The sequence below is a fragment of the Taudactylus pleione genome, unplaced genomic scaffold (assembly GCF_031769625.1).
Source record: "Taudactylus pleione unplaced genomic scaffold, aTauple2 ptg000046l, whole genome shotgun sequence".
NCBI lineage: Eukaryota > Metazoa > Chordata > Amphibia > Anura > Myobatrachidae > Taudactylus > Taudactylus pleione.
Window position 1 is genome coordinate 13342285 of NW_028284448.1, and position 19017 is coordinate 13361301.

Here is a 19017-nt window from a genome sequence, read left to right on the forward strand (position 1 = left end):
TCTAGCAAGAGATAGTTACAGATTTCTGGAGAGGGCTATGCTGCAGTCTTCCCATTTACTACCAGGGGTTTTCATTTGACAATTGCTGGTAGAACAAGTATACCGACTGCTTGCTGGGAAATGTAATTGTAACCTAATACTTTTAAATACCTTGGTACAACAATGTGATTTGTTTAATAATGTACTATGGCACGTTATAAATGTCAACATGATTTACCTAGTGGCAAATCAAGGCATGATACATCTTTAACATTGTAAAATGTAAAGTAAATTATCATTAAACTCAGTAGATACAACATGAAGGGGACTGTAGAGCACCAAGATCCACCTAGACTGAAACCAGCATGATGAGTTTATGCGCGCCTGCTCAGTAACAAAGTGTTCATGGAAATTATTTTAAAAAATTAGCAAGTATGTTGTGTGTTAACATTAAGTTAGGGTGCATAGTTTAAATAGTTAGCATTGGAAAGCTTAAACTATACAATCTGTCCAGTGCATCACCACTACAGTATTTTGAAATAATAAAATAGTGTGTTACTGACCTCTTTGTCAATATCACCTCACTTTTGGAATCTCTTCTCAATGATGCCTGAGGAATTCCAACTTTGGTGTAATTGTCATGCAAATGGAATTAGAGATTGAATGCCTACTGTTCTGCAACCCCTGAAAGAGAGAGAGAGAGAGAGAGAGAGAGAGAGCATTTAATAGACTGCATAAGTACACCATCAAAGGAGAATATAATAATTGTGATGTGCTGCCAATTTCATAATATATGCCAGCAACTGATATGTGTGTCTTTGAACTTGTAGATATATTTGCTGTCGGATGTGAACTCAATGGTGTCCTTTATCAAAATGGCCAGTCTTTTCAGCCCAGTCCATTTTACACATGTCTATGCATAAGTGATACTATTGGATGCACCCCTTTACTCAATTTCAAACAAGATGAAAGCCGGTGTGCAGAACCCACAGATATCACTAAGAAGAAATCTGAGCTGTCGAACTGTGCTCTAGAGAAGGACCCTGCCACATCAGACTACAAATTTATACCTGGTATGCTACAAATATTTGTTTTCTTTGTTCAGTCTTTACAATACCATTTCTACATGTCAATTCACAGGGGATGTAGTCAATTTACCTACGATCTGGATGCCGGCATTTGAAATCCCAGCGCTTGTATCCCAGCCTGCACCCAGAACACCGGCACCGTAATCCCGAGATCAGTTTAGATGCTGGTGCCAGAATCCCGATCGTAATTAAAGAGGGCCAAGTTAGCTGTTAGCAACGCAGGGGGGAGGAGGGGGTAGGTTTAGGCACCGTGGGGGAGTTAGGTTTAGGCTTTGGGAGTGGGGAGGTTAGGGTTAGGCTGCGGACACGGGAGGTTAGGGTTAGGCTGTGGACAGGGGAGATTAGGCAGGGCCGAAACTAGGATTTTTGTCACCCGAGGCAAGACAGTAATTTGGCGTTCCCCCTGGTTATTCCCCTGCAACAGTGCCCCTATAATAATGTCCCCTTCAGCAGTGCACCTATAGTAATGCCCCCTGAGGTAATGCCCCTGTAGTGACCATATAGTAATGCCCCTGTAGTGCCCATATGGTAATGCCCCTGTAGTGCCCATATAATAATGTCCCTGTACTGCCCATATGGTAATGCCCCTGTAGTGCCCATATGGTAATGCCCCTGTAGTGCCCATATAATAATGCACCTGCACTGCTCATATGGTAATGCCCCTGAATTGCTGCTTAGATTAAAAAAAAAACAATACCGTCCGATCTGCCTGGCTGCTCCTCGGCTTGGAGCCTCCCTGCGGCACCAGGCTAGAGGACACTGGCGGTGGGTACAGCTGTGCACCCGGTGCACGTGCACCTCCAGTCCCCTCCTAGTTACGGCCCTGGGTTAGGCACCACTGGGGGGGTTAGGGTTAGGCACTAAGGGAGAGGGTTAGGTTTAGCCACTAAGGGGGGATAGTAACATTTAGGCACTAACAGGGAGGGTTTGGGTAGAGGGGGGAAGGGTTAGGTGTAGGCACTAACGGGGAGGGTTAGGGTGCGAGATGGGGACCGTTTGGGTTAGGATGCCAGAAGGGAGGTTTAGATTTAGGGTTTGAAGGGGGGAGGGTTAGGATACTTAACTAGCCCCTGAGCATCGGCATGTCGATGTTGGTCTTTTGATGGCCGGCATCCCGACTGCCGGTCTCCCATAACCAACCTAATTCACAGATGTAAACTTGTTAACCAGTTATAATTTAAAAATTTTAAACATTTGATGATCAGTATCAATGACTTTCTAACCCCTTTAAAGGGTACACTAAACCCATTTGTTAAGCTTTCCCACATGTTTAAAAAGTGTTATAAACAAATATGTACACAAGGGATTCCAGTATATTCTGTGACACTGCAGAGAACAGGTAAACAGGTTTAGAACTATTCTGAGTGTGCTAAACTATTAATGAGTTATTTTGTACCTTAATGAGCAGACTAATTTTCACATATTTGCAATGCATCAGGTTGAACTTGGGTACTATTGTTTTTCTATAACCAAGTAATTCTTTGGGTGAAGGGATAAAACTGCCACAGATATATTTTGCAATGTTTAAGAAAATACAGTATAGGTTAATGAGGGAAATGTCGTTGAAGAGAAGACATTGGGGCTGTCATTATTACTTTTGCCTGTTTTAACATTTGCTTTAACATTTGTTGAAACACATCTAGAAATACCCTTTCCCATATAAAATCCACTGGAATGTAAACAAAGTAATCCCATTAGTAGTACAGCATGATGCCTTGTCCTTCTGTAACACCTGAGCAAACAGCAAACATTTCCCTACAGTAGTCTTCTGCACCTCTTCATTCTCACTTATATACTGTTTTTTGTATTTTTGCATGGGAGCTTATAATAGGTGTATTAATTCTCCTAGCCCACACGGCACAAATTGCATATGTACAGTATGTTGTGTACTTTCTGAAATTATCATTATTACACAGTAAGAAATGTTTGGGGTTTTTGCTGTGTCGATAGATTCCGTAACTTGGAGTATGAAATGCTTTATGGTATGGTGTATGTCCTTTTATTGTCACACAACCTCTTTTGTATGGAAATATAATTTTACCTACAATCTTCTGAATATTGTCACATCACAATAGAACTGTACATGGAGATGCAGTTAATATACTTAAGATCGGGATGCTGACTACCAAAATCCCGACGCCAGAATCCTGATCACCGACAGAACACCGGCGTCGGAATCCCGACATGACTGGGGATGCCAACGTCGGAATTACGGCAGCCTGCTTCCCGATTGTAAGGAGACCGGGCAAGGTAAGTATCAGCTGCGGGAGGGGGGGTTAGGTTTAGGCACCCCAGGGGGACTTAGGGTTAGGTTGCGGGTGGGGGGGGTTAGGTTCAGGCACCACCAGGGGGAGGTTAGGGTTAGGCACTAAGGGGGGAGTGATATAGGCAGAGTACCAGTCCTGGTGTAGAACAGAACTCAGGGAAAAAAACAACAGGAGTTCACAGTAGCTGTACTGAGGAATATTCCACTAAGTAGAAGCTTGGAACTTGATACGTGAATGACTCTTGAGACTGGAGACTGTATGCTGAAGCACAGGGTTGAGTCTAAGTGAAAGGCAAAGTTCTTACTGAGTAGATTCAGTCAGTAAATAGCAAAAGTTCTTGAAGCAAGGAGCTGAACAATGCTCAGTAAAATGATGGCTTGGAGGCTGGCAATACTGAACTGGGTTCAGTAAATAGACAGTAACGGTGTGCTAGGTCAGGAACAAATGTGGATCCGGCAGGAGCCAAAAGGAAACCTTTAGGAGACATTGCACAGACACTGACTGAAAGTCCAGGAAGGGTTTATATACCCAGTGTCTACTGTTGGTTGGACAATATTCACAGCTGACTTCAGAGTTGAGCAGGATTGGCAGATGAGGAGTCAGCTGATCAGACCAAGATGGCTGTGCCCAATGACCGTAGAAATCAGCATGGACAGAGTGGAGCAGCGCCTTATCATGAAGACAAGCCCAGGTAAGTAAAACAGGGACCAGAGCTAATCTCCCCAGCAGTGCTTAGAGGGACCCATGTGGCGGATGTCACTTCAGCTGCGGGGAGAGCAGACACAAAGCCAGGAGCCGAAACGGTGGAGCATGGCTGTCTGGACCCTCCGTCGTGATCTGGCAGCCCGATTCCTGACAGTACCTCCTCCTTTTTGGGTGGCCTCCGGATGCCCATGGGGTTTCTGAGGAAATTTCAAATTGAAGTTTTGCACCAATCTAGGAGCATGAACGTCCAATGCTCTTGACCAAAACCTCTCTTCTGGACCATATCCCTTCAAATCAATGAGATATTGTAGATGTCCTTGATGCCAACGTGAGTCTAGTATTTTTCCAATCTCGAATTCTACTTCACGAGAAGTTTGTACTGGTGGGGTCTTGGGTAATTTGGCATGAAAGTGATTGAGTACTAATGGCTTGAGCAAGGAAACATGAAAGGAGTTTGGAATCTGTAGGTTGGGTGGAAGATGCATCTTACAGGCCACTGGATTAATGACCTGTTTGATTTGAAAGGGTCTGATGTACCGGGGAGCAAATTTCATAGTGGGAATTCTGAGTCTTAGATTCCTCATAGACAGCCAGGCACAATCTCCAGGAGAGAACTTGGGCGCAGCAGAGCATTTTCTGTCAGCGAAAACTTTGTAACTGTGTGAAGCTTTCTTTAAAGACTGATGGACTTGTCTCCAGATTTGTGAAAAATGTTGGAGAGCAGCATTGGCATCTGGTAGTTCCACTACTGGTGAAAACTGAAACTCTGGAATGCGTGGATGTAATCCATAGTTGGCGAAAAAAGGACTCTTCTCTGTAGCTGAATGGTAGTGAAAATGATAGGCAAACTCAGCCCATGGCAACAGGTCTGCCCAGTTGTCCTGACACATAGACAAATAAATCCTGAGAAATGTCTCTATGTCTTGATTGACCCTCTCAGTTTGACCGCATTGATTGATGATCGGATGTTCTGTTCAGTTTGACCGCATGGTATGCCGATGAAAAATGCAACTTAATTTGTATAGCAGAACATAGTGCTCTCCAAAAATGGGCTACAAATTGGACCCCACAATTGGATGTTATCTCTTGAGAGAGTCCATGTAGACGGAAGATCTCCTGTATAAAAATCTGCGCCAACTTGGTGGCCGAAGGTATTCGTGGTAGTGGAACAAAATGGGTCATCTTAGTGAATCAATCCACCACTACCCAGATAACTGTGTAACCTTTGGATTCAGGAAGATCTGTAATAAAGTCCAGTGAAAGATGGGATCATGGTCTGACAGGAATCAGTAGAGGATGAAGCAAGCCTGAAGGAGATTGCCGTGAGGTTTTATGCTGTACACACTTGGTACATGAGTGAATAAACTCCTGTAAATCTCTCTTCATAGAAGGTCACCAGTAGTTGAAGAAAAGAGTAGGCGTATGGGCACCAGAGTGGCCAGAAAAAAGAGAATCATGTGCCCAAGATAATAACTTGTTCCGTAATTCTGGTGCGACAGAGGTTTTACCTCGGGGAGGATTTGGAGACATAGAGGTGGTGGAAAACGCCAGAGGATTGATGATCGAATATTCTGTTCAGAAGTTTGTTCATCCTCTATTAACATTGACCTTGAGAGAGTGTCAGCTTTTCCATTCAAGGATTCTGGTCGATATTTGAAAACAAAATCAAAACGAGAAACAAAAAGTGCCCAGCGGGCCTGACAAGGATTCATGCAGTGAGCGGATTTCAAATACAGAAGATTTTTGTAGTCTGTATAAATAGTTATGGGATGTTTTTCTCCTTCTAATAAATACCTCCACTCCTCCAGTGTCAGCTTGATGGCTAATAGCCCCTGATCCCCAATGGGATAGTTTTTCTCGGCTGAAGAAAATCTACGTGAAAAGAAACCACAGGACACGAGTTTCCCATCGGGGGCAGTCTGCAACAAAATTGCTCATACTCCATAAACCGATGCATGAACTTCTAAGATGAACAGCTTTTCAAGATCGGGTTGCAACAGAATAGGTGTAGAAGAGAAGGCTTGCTTAAGGGTGTGGAAAGCGGAGAGGGCTTCCGGTGACCAATCAGCAGGATTGGCTCCTTTTCTGGTCATAGCTGTGATGGGTGCCAAGCTTGGTGAAGATGTTGGCGCCTCTAACTGTATCAAAGAGTTCGGTGATGAGAGGCAATGGGTACTTATTTTTGCTTGTTATATCGTTTAAACCCCAAAAGTCTATACAGGGGCGAAGTCCTCCGTCTTTTTTCTTTACAAAAAAAACCCAGCACCAGCAGGGGACAAAGAGGGTCGAATTAATCCCTTCTGTAAATTTTCTCGTATGTATTCAGACATAAACAGAGTTTCAGGAATGGAGAGAGGGTAGATGTGACCTCTGGGAGGAATTTTTCCAGAAATTAGGTCAATCGGGCAGTCCCAAGGACGATGAGGCGGAAGCCATTCAGCTGCCCACTCAGAAAAGACATCAGCAAATTCTTGATATGGCTGAGGAACTGAATCCAAGGAATCATTCTTGGAGTCCGCGAGTTGAACCACCTGGGCTAGGCAGTGCTGTCGACAATAGGAGCTCCAAGACAAAATCTGATCACTTGACCAATCAATATGAGGGTTATATTGATGCAGCCATGGTTGACCCAGAACAATTTCATGAGTAATGGCGAGAACCACCAAGAACTCTGTGAATTCCTCATGTAAAGCTCCGATCTTCACCTTGAGGGCTTTAGTAACATGGGTGACTGTTCCATTTTCTATCAGAGTTCCATTCACAGTGGTGAGGGTAATAGGACAAGGGCGAGTTCTATAGCGATCACTATGGTTCTTTTCAACACCACGTTCACGCATCCAAAGATCAATCTTGACGCCAAGAGATATCAGATCATCTAGAGTTTCAGGAAGATCCCATGTGACTAACTCGTCCTTGAGTTTATCTGAGAGTCCATTCCAGTACGCGGCTTTCAGGGCCTCATTATTCCACTGTAATTCGGCTGCCACTGTTTGGAACTGGACAACACACTATCCCACTGGGTCTGAGCCTTGTTTCAATCGCAGAATCGCGACCGACCTACCTGGTTCGCCAAAAATTCTCTTGAAAGACCAGATAAATTCTTGATAATTGAAAACCACCGGATCATTTCTCTCCCACAGTGGAGACACCCAATCTAAGGCAGACCCAGCCAAGAGAGAGATGACATATGCCACTTTAGCTCTGGGAGACGGGAAATTCTGTGGAAGCAGTTAAAAGTGGACCTCACATTGATTGAGGTACCCACGACATAGCTTAAGATTGCCATTGAAATGACTCGGGGTCAGAATATGTAACTGGGACTCCGAGGACCTCATAAGGCTAGGTACGGTGACTGGGGTGGCTGAAGCTGTGGGTGATGGAGCAACTTGTAGATGATCTAGACAGGCCGAAATGTCCTGCAAGAACTGAAGCACCTGTGTCTGAGTGTTCTCTTGAGTCTCTAGTCTGGCTGCGAGATTTTGCAAGACTTGAACGCCAGAAGCCTGATCCTGGGTCAGGATTCATCTGGTCTGTGCAAACTGAAACGGTCAGAACTCTAGGGAAATTGGGCTCCTGTGATGGAACAGGCTTTGCTAGTTGAGATTCTGGCAGCACAAAGTGAGGAGGTCTGAGATATGTTTTCCTCATAGGTCAGCACGGAGCTAGGAGAACTGGTTATAGGAACTTTATGCGGCAGCAAACTGTATAGAAGCTTGAAGTGGATATGGCTTAATCTGATTGAATCATAGAACTTTATTGATGACACGATGATTGGAAAAAAGGAGTAGTGATATAGGCAGAGTAACAATCCTGGTGTAGAACAGAACTCAGGGAAAAAACAACAGGAGTTCGTAGTAGCTGTACTGAGGAATATTCCTCTAAGTAGATGCTTGGAACTTGATCCGTGAATGATTCTTGAGACTGCAGACTGTATGCCGAAGCACAGGGTTGAGTCTAAGTGAAGGGCAGAGCTCTTACTGAGTAGAGTCAGTCAGTAAATAGCAAAAGTTCTTGGAGCAAGGAGCTGAACAATGCTCAGTAAAATGATGGCTTGGAGGCTGGCAAGATATACTGAACCGGGTTCAGTAAATAGACATTAACGGTGTACTAGGTCAGGAACAAATGTGGATCTGGCAGGAGCCAAAAGGAAACCTTTAGGAGATGTTGCACAGACACTGACTGAGAATCCAGGAAGGGTTTATATACTCAGTGTCTGCTGCTGGTTGGGCAAAATTCACAGCTGACATCAGAGTTGAGCAGGATTGGCAGATGAGGACTCAGCTGATCAGAACTGGAGAAATCATCATGGACAGAGTGGAGCAGCGCCTTATCATGAAGACAAGCCCAGGTAAGCAAAACAGGGACCAGCAGCAGATAATGGAGCTAATCTCCCCAGCAGCGCTTAGAGGGACCCGTGCGGCAGATGCTGCTTCAGCTGTGGGGAGAGTGGGCACAGAGCCAGGAGCGAGGCTGTCCGGACCTTCTGTCATGATCCGGCAGCCCAATTCCAACCTGCTGTCCTCTGTTAGCCGGAATCTACAAGCGCCTGCGGTTGTGTATTTACTACACAGATAAGCGTGTTTTACTATTCTATTATGTACAAGTCTTTATTGATGCCTTATATTAAATTGATTATATAAAAGGGTTTTACACATGCTGGGATCCTTGACTTTCAATTTAGGTTTGTTGAGGCTCAGCAAAAAATACTCATTGTGGTGCAGTCCTGCTATCCCTACATTTCAACTGTTGATCAGATAAGCACACTTTTTACATACTAATAACCATCTGGTTAATATTGTTTTGGTGTATAAGATCATATTACACTATTATCCCGTCTCTGTTTTGCTTTGTCATGTATGTATGTATGTATGTATGTATGTATGTGTGTGTATATATATATATATAAATACTGAAAAAATGGAACGCACACAGTTCATAGATATCGTGGCAGGTGCAGGGTCAGATGTAATCCATAGAAACATATAATCCCTGATGTTGACCAAAAGGGACCAGGATCAGCACACCGCAGTTTGCAAAACGTGGTATTTAATGAACCATTTCAAGGTAATGTCCAATATCAGCCATGTAAGGTATCAAAAACCGACTGGATTACAAATATAACGGGTAATACTTAGCAGTTCTAGTAGTTTCAAATGCAAGTGGATGCAAACCGGGGAGACATGCTCCTGACCCGGACCAGCCCCGACGGCTGTTTCGTACACCTTTATCAAGGGAGTGAGCTATAACACTCACAGTGTTAAATGCCCAAAAGGCATAATGCCAAATCACCTCACCTGTGTCAGCCAGCAACTCTCAGTGAGAGCGGGAGCACACGTGCACTGCCCTGTCCCGGCAAGCGGCCCCAGCGTCACCCCGGCCGCGCCCACTGATGACGCGATGGAGGTAACCACGGAGACAGCAAACCACAAACAACCGTAGACTGTGTACCAGGCTCACTGCCTGACGTGCCGTACTGACAAAGGACATAGAATATCTACATGTCATAACAAGAGAACAAACAAACATCTAGACACACAAATAAACAGAAATAAACAGAACATCAGCATATAATCTACCGTATAAGCATAAAGATATAGCCTGGTAATAGCGAAGGTCACCTGACACAAACACACTGGGAATTACTAAAGTGCATATAGTGCATTACGGAGATGGAAACACTGAGCGCTGCAATAACGGAGCAACTTGAGAGTATATCTAAAGTTACATTCATAAAGGGTTTTATCAAAATACGAATGGGGATTACCCCAAAGAGGCAGAAAAAGTGAATTCCTCATTTAGCCCATAGGGAACCATGGTTCCAAGCTTGTAAATCCAGCTACATTCCTGTCTGAGGAGCATCCTATGTCTGTCACCGCCTCTTGCAGACGCTGAGTGGTTGACCAAACTTGATAATACCATTAGTACCTTCAGAATGGAGTTGCTCTCTTTTAAAAAGGCCAAATATAAAAAAGTGCGTGATGATTATAAGGAAATGGGGGTCTATCCGTGGCTATGCAACCAGGGCAACAGGCGCCCTTGGCGCACTGGTTTCATGGCGCGTAGGCGAGCTGAGGTTCAGTTCACAGATATCGAGTCACATACTTCACATAGTGACTCTGATAGTTCTACACAGAGTAAAAGTGTTTTTTGGGGGGAGGGAGACTCAGCACCAAGCAGGATAAGAATAGGTCCACCATCAAGACACACTGCAGAAGAGGGGGGCAGCAGCACAAAAAGAGGAGGCAGAGGCCCCAGAAATCAGAGGAAATAACTGTGTATAATCTTTCACAACATATACTCACTCCAGATGAGATGTCTGTCTTGTCCAAAGGATTTTCATTTGTCAAAACTTTTAAACAACATGATTTTGATTATGAAAAAGAACTTTTCAACTTCCACAGATCCCTCAGATTAAAAGATTTTTTTGCTAAAAAAGAAAATGTGCCGGAGCTTGTTAGTCCTTTCAGAGTGGCTAGCACCTTTGATCCACCATCCAATAATGCCTCTATTGAGACCTTTATGAGATTGGTCAGGGATGACACACTTCCCCTAGTTTGCAAAGCTAAGATCTTTCGTTCTAACCTTTCGGTTTCAGAGGATTTGGCGATTAAGAAATTACGTGACAACACACGGATTGTTATCCGACCCGCCGATAAAGGCGGAGGTGTAGTCATGTGGGATCATGATGACTATGTGGATGAAGCTATGAGTCAGTTGTCTGATTCCAGTTGCTATAAGCAATTGAAATTTGACCCCACGGACAGATTTAAAACAGAGATAGATGCCATCATAACTCTGGGTTTTAACAATGGCTGGATAGATACACACACGGTACGTTTCTTAACTCAGGATTTTCCTCGAACACCTTTGTTTTATCTATTGCCGAAATTACATAAATCCCTCTCTAAGCCTCCGGGTAGGCCAATCATTAGTTCTAGAGAGTCGTTATGCCAAAGTATGTCGCAATATGTTGATTATTTCTTGCAGTCAGTTGTTCAAAATACTCCTTTTTTTCTGAAGGATACTACTGACTTTTTGAACAGATTAGATAATTTTGGTCTACCACCCAGAAACTGCATTCTAGTGACGCTGGACGTCACAAGCCTCTACACGAATATTGCACACGGTGATGGTCTGAGCGCTGCACGAGAGATTCTCTCCTCCAGTCCTTATTATGTTGGTCCTCCTATTGAATTTATTTTATTGCTAATGGAGATTATTTTGCACAAAAATTATTTTCTTTTCAATAATGCATTTTTTTTGCAGCTTAAGGGTACAGCGATGGGGTCTAACATGGCCCCGTCATATGCTAATATTTTCATGTATTTTTTTTAAATAGAGCATATTATGCAAAATAGATTTTTTTCACATTTTATTTCTTTTTACGTTAGATACATTGATGATTTGTTTTTGCTTTGGACTGGAGGAGAGATGGCTCTCAAGGAGTTTGTTGAGAGTCTTAATCATATACCGGGGTCTATCAGATTTACATACAAGTACAGTAGAGACTCAATTGACTATCTGGATGTCTGTGTTACAATGAAAGATGAAAAATTTGTAACTACTGTTCATACTAAAGCAACAGATAAAAATACTGTTTTGGAAGCGTTTAGCTTTCATCCTTTGCCTCTTAAAAGAGGACTTCCTTACTCACAGCTAATCAGGGAAACACGAATTGACGTCTGACAAAAAGGAACTACAAGAGGCTCTTAACAAGATGGGACAAAAATTCATACAACGCGGATACTCCAAGTCTGAAGTTGATCAGTCAATACAAAGGTGTTTAACTTTAAATAGGCAAGATCTTTTAAGAGCTAAGCCAGCACGACCGAGTTTGCAAAATACCAGGATGGTATATGGAACTACATACTCTATAACCTTAGGAATTGTAAAGCAATCCATTTTGAAGCACTGGCATATATTGCAGTCTGATCCAGTACTTAAAGATGTATGTAAATCCAAACCTGTCTTTAGCTATAAGAGAAGTAGGAATCTTAAAGAGATAATATCTACTGCAGATGTTGGCCCCCGCCCGTCCAATAGGGCTAATTGGCTGAGCCTACAACATGGAGCGTTTAGATGCACAGGATGCATTAATTGCAAATTCATGAGAACGGGTAATACTTTTACACATCCATCCAATGGAAAGGTATATCATCTCCAGCACAGGATGAGCTGTGACACTAAGTTTGTGACTTACATTATAATATGCCCATGTAAAAAATTATACGTGGGCAAAACAAAGCGCATGTTGAAAGAACGCATTTCTATGCACAGATCTTCGATTAAAAAAGCCTATATACAGTTGGAAAGCAACACGCCCCCGGTGGCCAGACACTTTGTAACAAGTGCGTATTCGATTAATGACTTTTGTTTCATGCCTTTTGACCATGAACCGCCCCTTAAAAGAGGCGGTGACAGACATAGGATGCTCCTCAGACAGGGATGTAGCTGGATTTACAAGCTTGGAACCATGGTTCCCCATGGGCTAAATGAGGAATTCACTTTTTCTGCCTCTTTGGGGTAATCCCCATTCGTATTTTGATAAAACCCTTTATGAATGTAACTTTAGATATACTCTCAAGTTGCTCCGTTATTGCAGCGCTCAGTGTTTCCATCTCCGTAATGCACTATATGCACTTTAGTAATTCCCAGTGTGTTTGTGTCAGGTGACCTTCGCTATTACCAGGCTATATCTTTATGCTTATACGGTAGATTATATGCTGATGTTCTGTTTATTTGTGTGTCTAGATGTTTGTTTGTTCTCTTGTTATGACATGTAGATATTCTATGTCCTTTGTCAGTATGGCACGTCAGGCAGTGAGCGGGGTACACAGTCTGCGGTTGTTTGTGATTTGCTGTCTCCGTGGTTACCTCCGTCGCGTCATCAGTGGGCGTGGCCGGGGTGACGCTGGGGCCTCTTGCTGGGACAGGGCAGTGCACGTGTGCTCCCGCTCTCACTGAGAGTTGCCGGCTGACACAGGTGAGGTGATTTGGCATTATGCCTTTTGGGTATTTAACACTGACTGTGAGTGTTATAGCACAGTCCCTTGATAATGGTGTACGAAATGGCCGTCGGGGCTGGCCCGGGTCAGGAGCATGTCTCCCCGGTTTGCATCCACTTGCATTTGAAACTACTAGAACTGCTAAGTATTACCCGTTATATTTGTAATCCAGTCGGTTTTTGATACCTTACATGGCTGATATTGGACATTACCTTGAAATGGTTCATTAAATACCACATTTTGCAAACTGCGGAGTGCTGGTCCTGGTCCCTTTTGGTCAACATCAGGGATTATGTTTCTATATATATATATATATATATATATATATATATATATATATATACTGTGTATATGTGAGAGAGAACGCACCTTGGAGAGAGATAAAGTACCAACCAATCAGCTCCTGTCATTTTTACAGGCTGTGTTTGAAAAATGGCAGTTAAGAGCTGGTTGGTTGGTACTTTAACTCTCTCCACTTAATCACTCTCCAAGGCTTAGTACATACTCTCCAGAGAGAGATCTTTATATATCCATATATATTATATATGTATCTATGTGTGTGTATGTGTATATATATATATATATATATATAAAGTCCAGTATTAGTCCACACTCACGTCTGAAAATCCAATTGCTGGGGTAGCCACCCAGAAGGGATCACCTGTATCCCTGCATACAAAAAATGAACAAAGGGGGTGCACTCACCAGTCTTCTAAAATGAGTTTTTATTTCATCTTTTTAAAAAAAAATTTACAGCATCATAGTAAAGCTCCGACGTTTCGGTCCTAGCCATGGACCTTTGTCAAGGTACAATTCCAAGTAGTACTTTGCATCAATATATACATGAGTCCAATTAAGAGACTCCTCCCTCACAATCATGTGAGTACAAACAATACAAACATATAGAGACATGAAGACATCATTTGTAATTGTGCAATAATACCAATCAAAGACTAACTAAAAAATGAAAAGTAATGAAAAAAAACATGTTAACAGACACATATATAAAAACAAATCTTACAGGTATAATCGAGCTGCATCCCCCGCTAGCGTGCGTGTCAATTCCCCAAACTTCCTGCCAAGTGGAACGCAAGTCGGTACCATTTCCTGTCAAGTGGCACGCAAGCTAATACAGCAGTCATGACAACCGCTGTTAAGTCTTCCTGCACTTCATCCGTCGATGCTAGCGCCCGGATCAATCAAATCACAAAGTAATATACAAGAACACTAGGGACCCGGTGACGCAGACAAACAAGTATACGTCACCATATAACCCATTAATTTAAATGAAGATGTAACTAACAGAGTTTTCATATATTGACTCATCAAGCTAATATCAATCGGGCAGTCGACATGCACGTCCATCAAAAAGACGCAGCCTGTAAGCAAACCAATGATAAACACCTCCTCATAGATAATATAATGATAGGACAATGTCTATCCATCTGGATTGAATTACATATGCCTAAATTATAATGTATACAAAAACATGGTTTGTCAACATATGTGTCGACATTTTTTAAAAAATTTCAATTATAAACAACCAAATTTAGACACATTAAATAATTAAAAATAAATAACAAATAAACAAACTCCATAGGAAACCCACATTGCCACAACACTCGAAAAAACAAAAAATAAAAAATCAAAAGAATTGTATCATTACAAAATCTGATGATGCACCCCCACTTGAGATCCAAAAATACTTTAATCCAAAAACATCCCAAGGTGTATAGCTTCATTAAGGCCGCGAGGGTGGACCGTATCCAATTTATGTATCCACATCGCTTCTCTCTGGAGCAAGAGTTTGGCCCGATCGCCTCCTCTCTTGGGTGGAGGCACCCAATCGATAATCATGCATCTCAATGTTGCTAAAGCATGCTGTGTTTCAAGGAAATATCTTGCTACAGGTTTATCAGAAGAACCATTAACAAGCGCGGCTCTAATAGAGGATCGATGGTTAGCCATCCTCTCACGAAGTGGGCGTATCGTCTTGCCAACATAGACCAGAGAGCACGGGCACACCAATAAGTAAACCACATGGTCGGAGGTACAGGTGACTCGATGTCGAATGTAGATCTTGGTACCTGTGTGTGGGTGATGAAAAAATTGACCCACCATCATACTCCTGCATGTAATACAATTTACGCATCGAAAGCATCCTGGCTTCACTTGGTTCATCCAAGTTTGAACAGCCACAGCCTTTGTTCTATCAGGACGCATTAGTCTGTCCTTTAAATTCTGGCCACGCTTGAAGCTCATCAATGGTCGTTTAGGTATACAATTTTTTAAAACAGGATCTGTAGCAATAATATCCCAGTGCTTAACCACTGCATTACGGACAATCGAACCAGCAGAGTCAAATGTTGTAGTAATTACAAAAGGATCCTCAATTTTAGATCGCTGCACCCGTAGTGTTTGTTACATTTTGGATATTTTCAAGACTTGTGATTTATAAATCAAAGTTTTTTTCAACAAGGAGTATATGCATCTAAAGAACATTCGTGTGTTTTTTTAAAAAAAAAGGATTTTTTCATGTTTGTTTTTCTTTTTCTATATTTTTTCTTTTTTTGTTGCTAAAATTTTTTTTGCCATAGCCAGTCATAGTGGTGACTGTAGTTTTGCTAAACACATGGAAAATTTGGTTTCTGCCGAATTGTTATTTAGTGCTGAACATGATCAATTGGTTCTGACAGATGAGGATGCTGAGCGTGTGCTATTTGGGGTTAATGATTTCAGTAAATTGCCTGCTGAGAGTGCTCTTGACCTTTTCCACAAACTTTTACACTTAGAGAAAAGAGAAATAGATCTATTACTCCATGGGCAATTTTTATCTGATTACTTTCGAAAAAAGCAGATCCCTCGTGGTTTTAGAATAAAGAATATTCCCACGATTGGAAGAAATAACCCCATATTTTGTAGTAAATGGTGTACAGTACTTAATAAGTGCTCCTTTGATTTGCTTTTGTTGGTGATTGAAGAGGTTGGAGTAGACTTAAAAAAAGTCAGAGGTGAAATTGCAAGCATTAAACCTAATATAGTGACAACTTTGCAGGGTGATATCTCAGAGCAGTGGATTGATAAATTAAAAGTACAACTAGATAAATATCAGAAAGATTTGATAGCCTTCAAGTGGGTTAAACTTGAAAAAGTTAGTAGGGACTATCAGGAACATCGTGTCTATCGATGGTTGACAGGTACTGATAACCAGACCTATAGATTTAGAAATATAAGATCTAGAAATCCCCATTTTCAACTTGATAGCTATACTTCCTCTGATAGGGACTCCTCTGACACGCAAACCAACACTAAACCACCCTTACCACGGGTTAATACTCGCTCCCAGTTTGACATTGCTTTAAACGCAGAAGGCCCCACCCGAGGCGGGGCAAATACAAAGGGAGGGAGAAAACCGACGAAAACGCAAAAAATTCGGTCATAAATTTGTCTTCTTATAAATTGAATATAGATGAGATGAACCTTCTATCGAAGGGTTTATCGTTTGTCCCCACCACCTATCATAACAATTTTAGGTGGAGTATTGACAAATATAAAATGAACCGGAAATTAAGATTGAAGGAGAGATTTAATGAGAATACTAGTACACAATGTAATGTATTTAAAAGGAAGAGCACGTTCGATCCACCATCGCAAAACCCTAGCATTAAAATGTTTTCTAGGTTATTGGATCAAAGTATACAAGAATCTCTCAGTGTACAACAAAGAGTGAGACACAATCTGCCTTTAGCTGAAAGAATCGCTTTACGCGATCTCAGTAAAAATGAGCAAATTACGATTAGAACAGCGGATAAAGGCGGGGCAGTGGTTGTGCTTAACACTACTGATTATGACGCTGAAGTAAGGAGACAGTTGTCAGATACTGGTACTTATCGATTGTTAATTGGTGACCCGATAGTGGGTTTTAAAAACAGATTGGATTTGGTCTTGGATGGTGCGTTAAAGAATGGTTGGATTAATGAAGCTGTTTTTGGCTTTTTGACAACGGAATATCCGATATGTCCGATTTTGTATTTACTGCCCAAGATCCATAAATCCCTTGATCATCCGCCTGGACGTCCGATAATTTCGGCACGCAATTCTTTGTTTTCTCCAATTGCCCAGTATCTTGACAGCTTTCTCCAGAAATGTGTCATTAGGACTGACAGCTACCTTAGGGATACACAAGATCTGATTACTAAATTGAGGTCTTTACCTTTAATACATAATGGTTTTTTGGCCAGTCTCGATGTATCGTCGTTGTATACTGTGATTCCCCACACGGAGGGAATGATGGCAGTTAGGATGGCTCTCTTGAATACACATGTGGGATCTCCACCCATTGAGTTTCTAATGGAGTTATTGGAGATGAAGTTAACATGTAATTATTTTCGATACGGTGACCAATACTATCTCCAGACGGCGGGGACGGCGATGGGCAGTAATATCGCGCCAGCCTATGCAAACATCTATATGGATTCGTACGAAAAAAATTACCTGATTCCGCCGTTTGGAGATAGTATCGGTTTTTACCGTCGATTTATCGATGATATTATTTTGATCTGGAAGGATTCTGAGGATTCTTTATTGAAAATGTTGGAATGTCTTAATCACCTAGATTCGCCAATACGATTTACCATGACTTATGATAGTGTCAAAATTAATTTTTTGGACATTACTATTTTTGTCACTGATGCTGGCTATGGCTACAAACTCTATAGGAAACCCACCGACCGTAATACGCTTTTAAACTACAAAAGTCATCATCCAGTTGCTCTTAAGAGAAATTTGCCAATTTCACAATTCTTACGAGTTTTTCGGAACAATTCTGATCCTGAGATGGCAGATGTCCAGATCGGTGAGATGCGACAACATTTCCTTGAAAGAGGATATAACTTGAAAAATTTGAATATATGTTAACAAAAGGCCAAAAAGATTTTTTGTGAAGGTTATAATGCGAAAAAGCGATCTAAAATTGAGGATCCTTTTGTAATTACTACAACATTTGACTCTGCTGGTTCGATTGTCCGTAATGCAGTGGTTAAGCACTGGGATATTATTGCTACAGATCCTGTTTTAAAAAATTGTATACCTAAACGACCATTGATGAGCTTCAAGCGTGGCCAGAATTTAAAGGACAGACTAATGCGTCCTGATAGAACAAAGGCTGTGGCTGTTCAAACTTGGATGAACCAAGTGAAGCCAGGATGCTTTCGATGCGTAAATTGTATTACATGTAGGAGTATGATGGTGGGTCAATTTTTTCATCACCCACACACAGGTACCAAGATCTACATTCGACATCGAGTCACCTGTACCTCCGACCATGTGGTTTACTTATTGGTGTGCCCGTGCTCTCTGGTCTATGTTGGCAAGACGATACGCCCACTTCGTGAGAGGATGGCTAACCATCGATCCTCTATTAGAGCCGCGCTTGTTAATGGTTCTTCTGATAAACCTGTAGCAAGACATTTCCTTGAAACACAGCATGCTTTAGCAACATTGAGATGCATGATTATTGATTGGGTGCCTCCACCCAAGAGAGGAGGCGATCGGGCCAAACTCTTGCTCCAGAGAGAAGCGATGTGGATACATAAATTGGATACGGCCCGATACGGCCTTAATGAAGCTATACACCTTGGGATGTTTTTGGATTAAAGTATTTTTGGATCTCAAGTGGGGGTGCATCATCAGATTTTGTAATGATACAATTCTTTTGATTTTTTATTTTTTGTTTTTTCGAGTGTTGTGGCAATGTGAGTTTCCTATGGAGTTTATTTATTTGTTATTTATTTTTAATTATTTAATGTGTCTAAATTTGGTTGTTTATAATTGAAATTTTTTAAAAAATGTCGACACATATGTTGACAAACCATGTTTTTGTATACATTATAATTTAGGCATATGTAATTCAATCCAGATGGATAGACATTGTCCTATCATTATATTATCTATGAGGAGGTGTTTATCATTGGT

The 19017-nt window shown here is 41.8% G+C and overlaps 1 protein-coding gene across 1 annotated transcript in view; it reads left to right on the forward strand.

Annotated features, from left to right (window-relative positions):
• The window catches only part of CCN6 (cellular communication network factor 6), a 41300-nt gene that overhangs the window by 6305 nt on the left and 15978 nt on the right, over positions 1-19017 (forward strand). Inside the window, exon 3 of the mRNA XM_088460422.1 lies at positions 810-1052. Coding sequence (XP_088316548.1) covers positions 810-1052 — 243 coding nt within the window. The remainder of the gene's footprint in view (positions 1-809; positions 1053-19017) is intronic.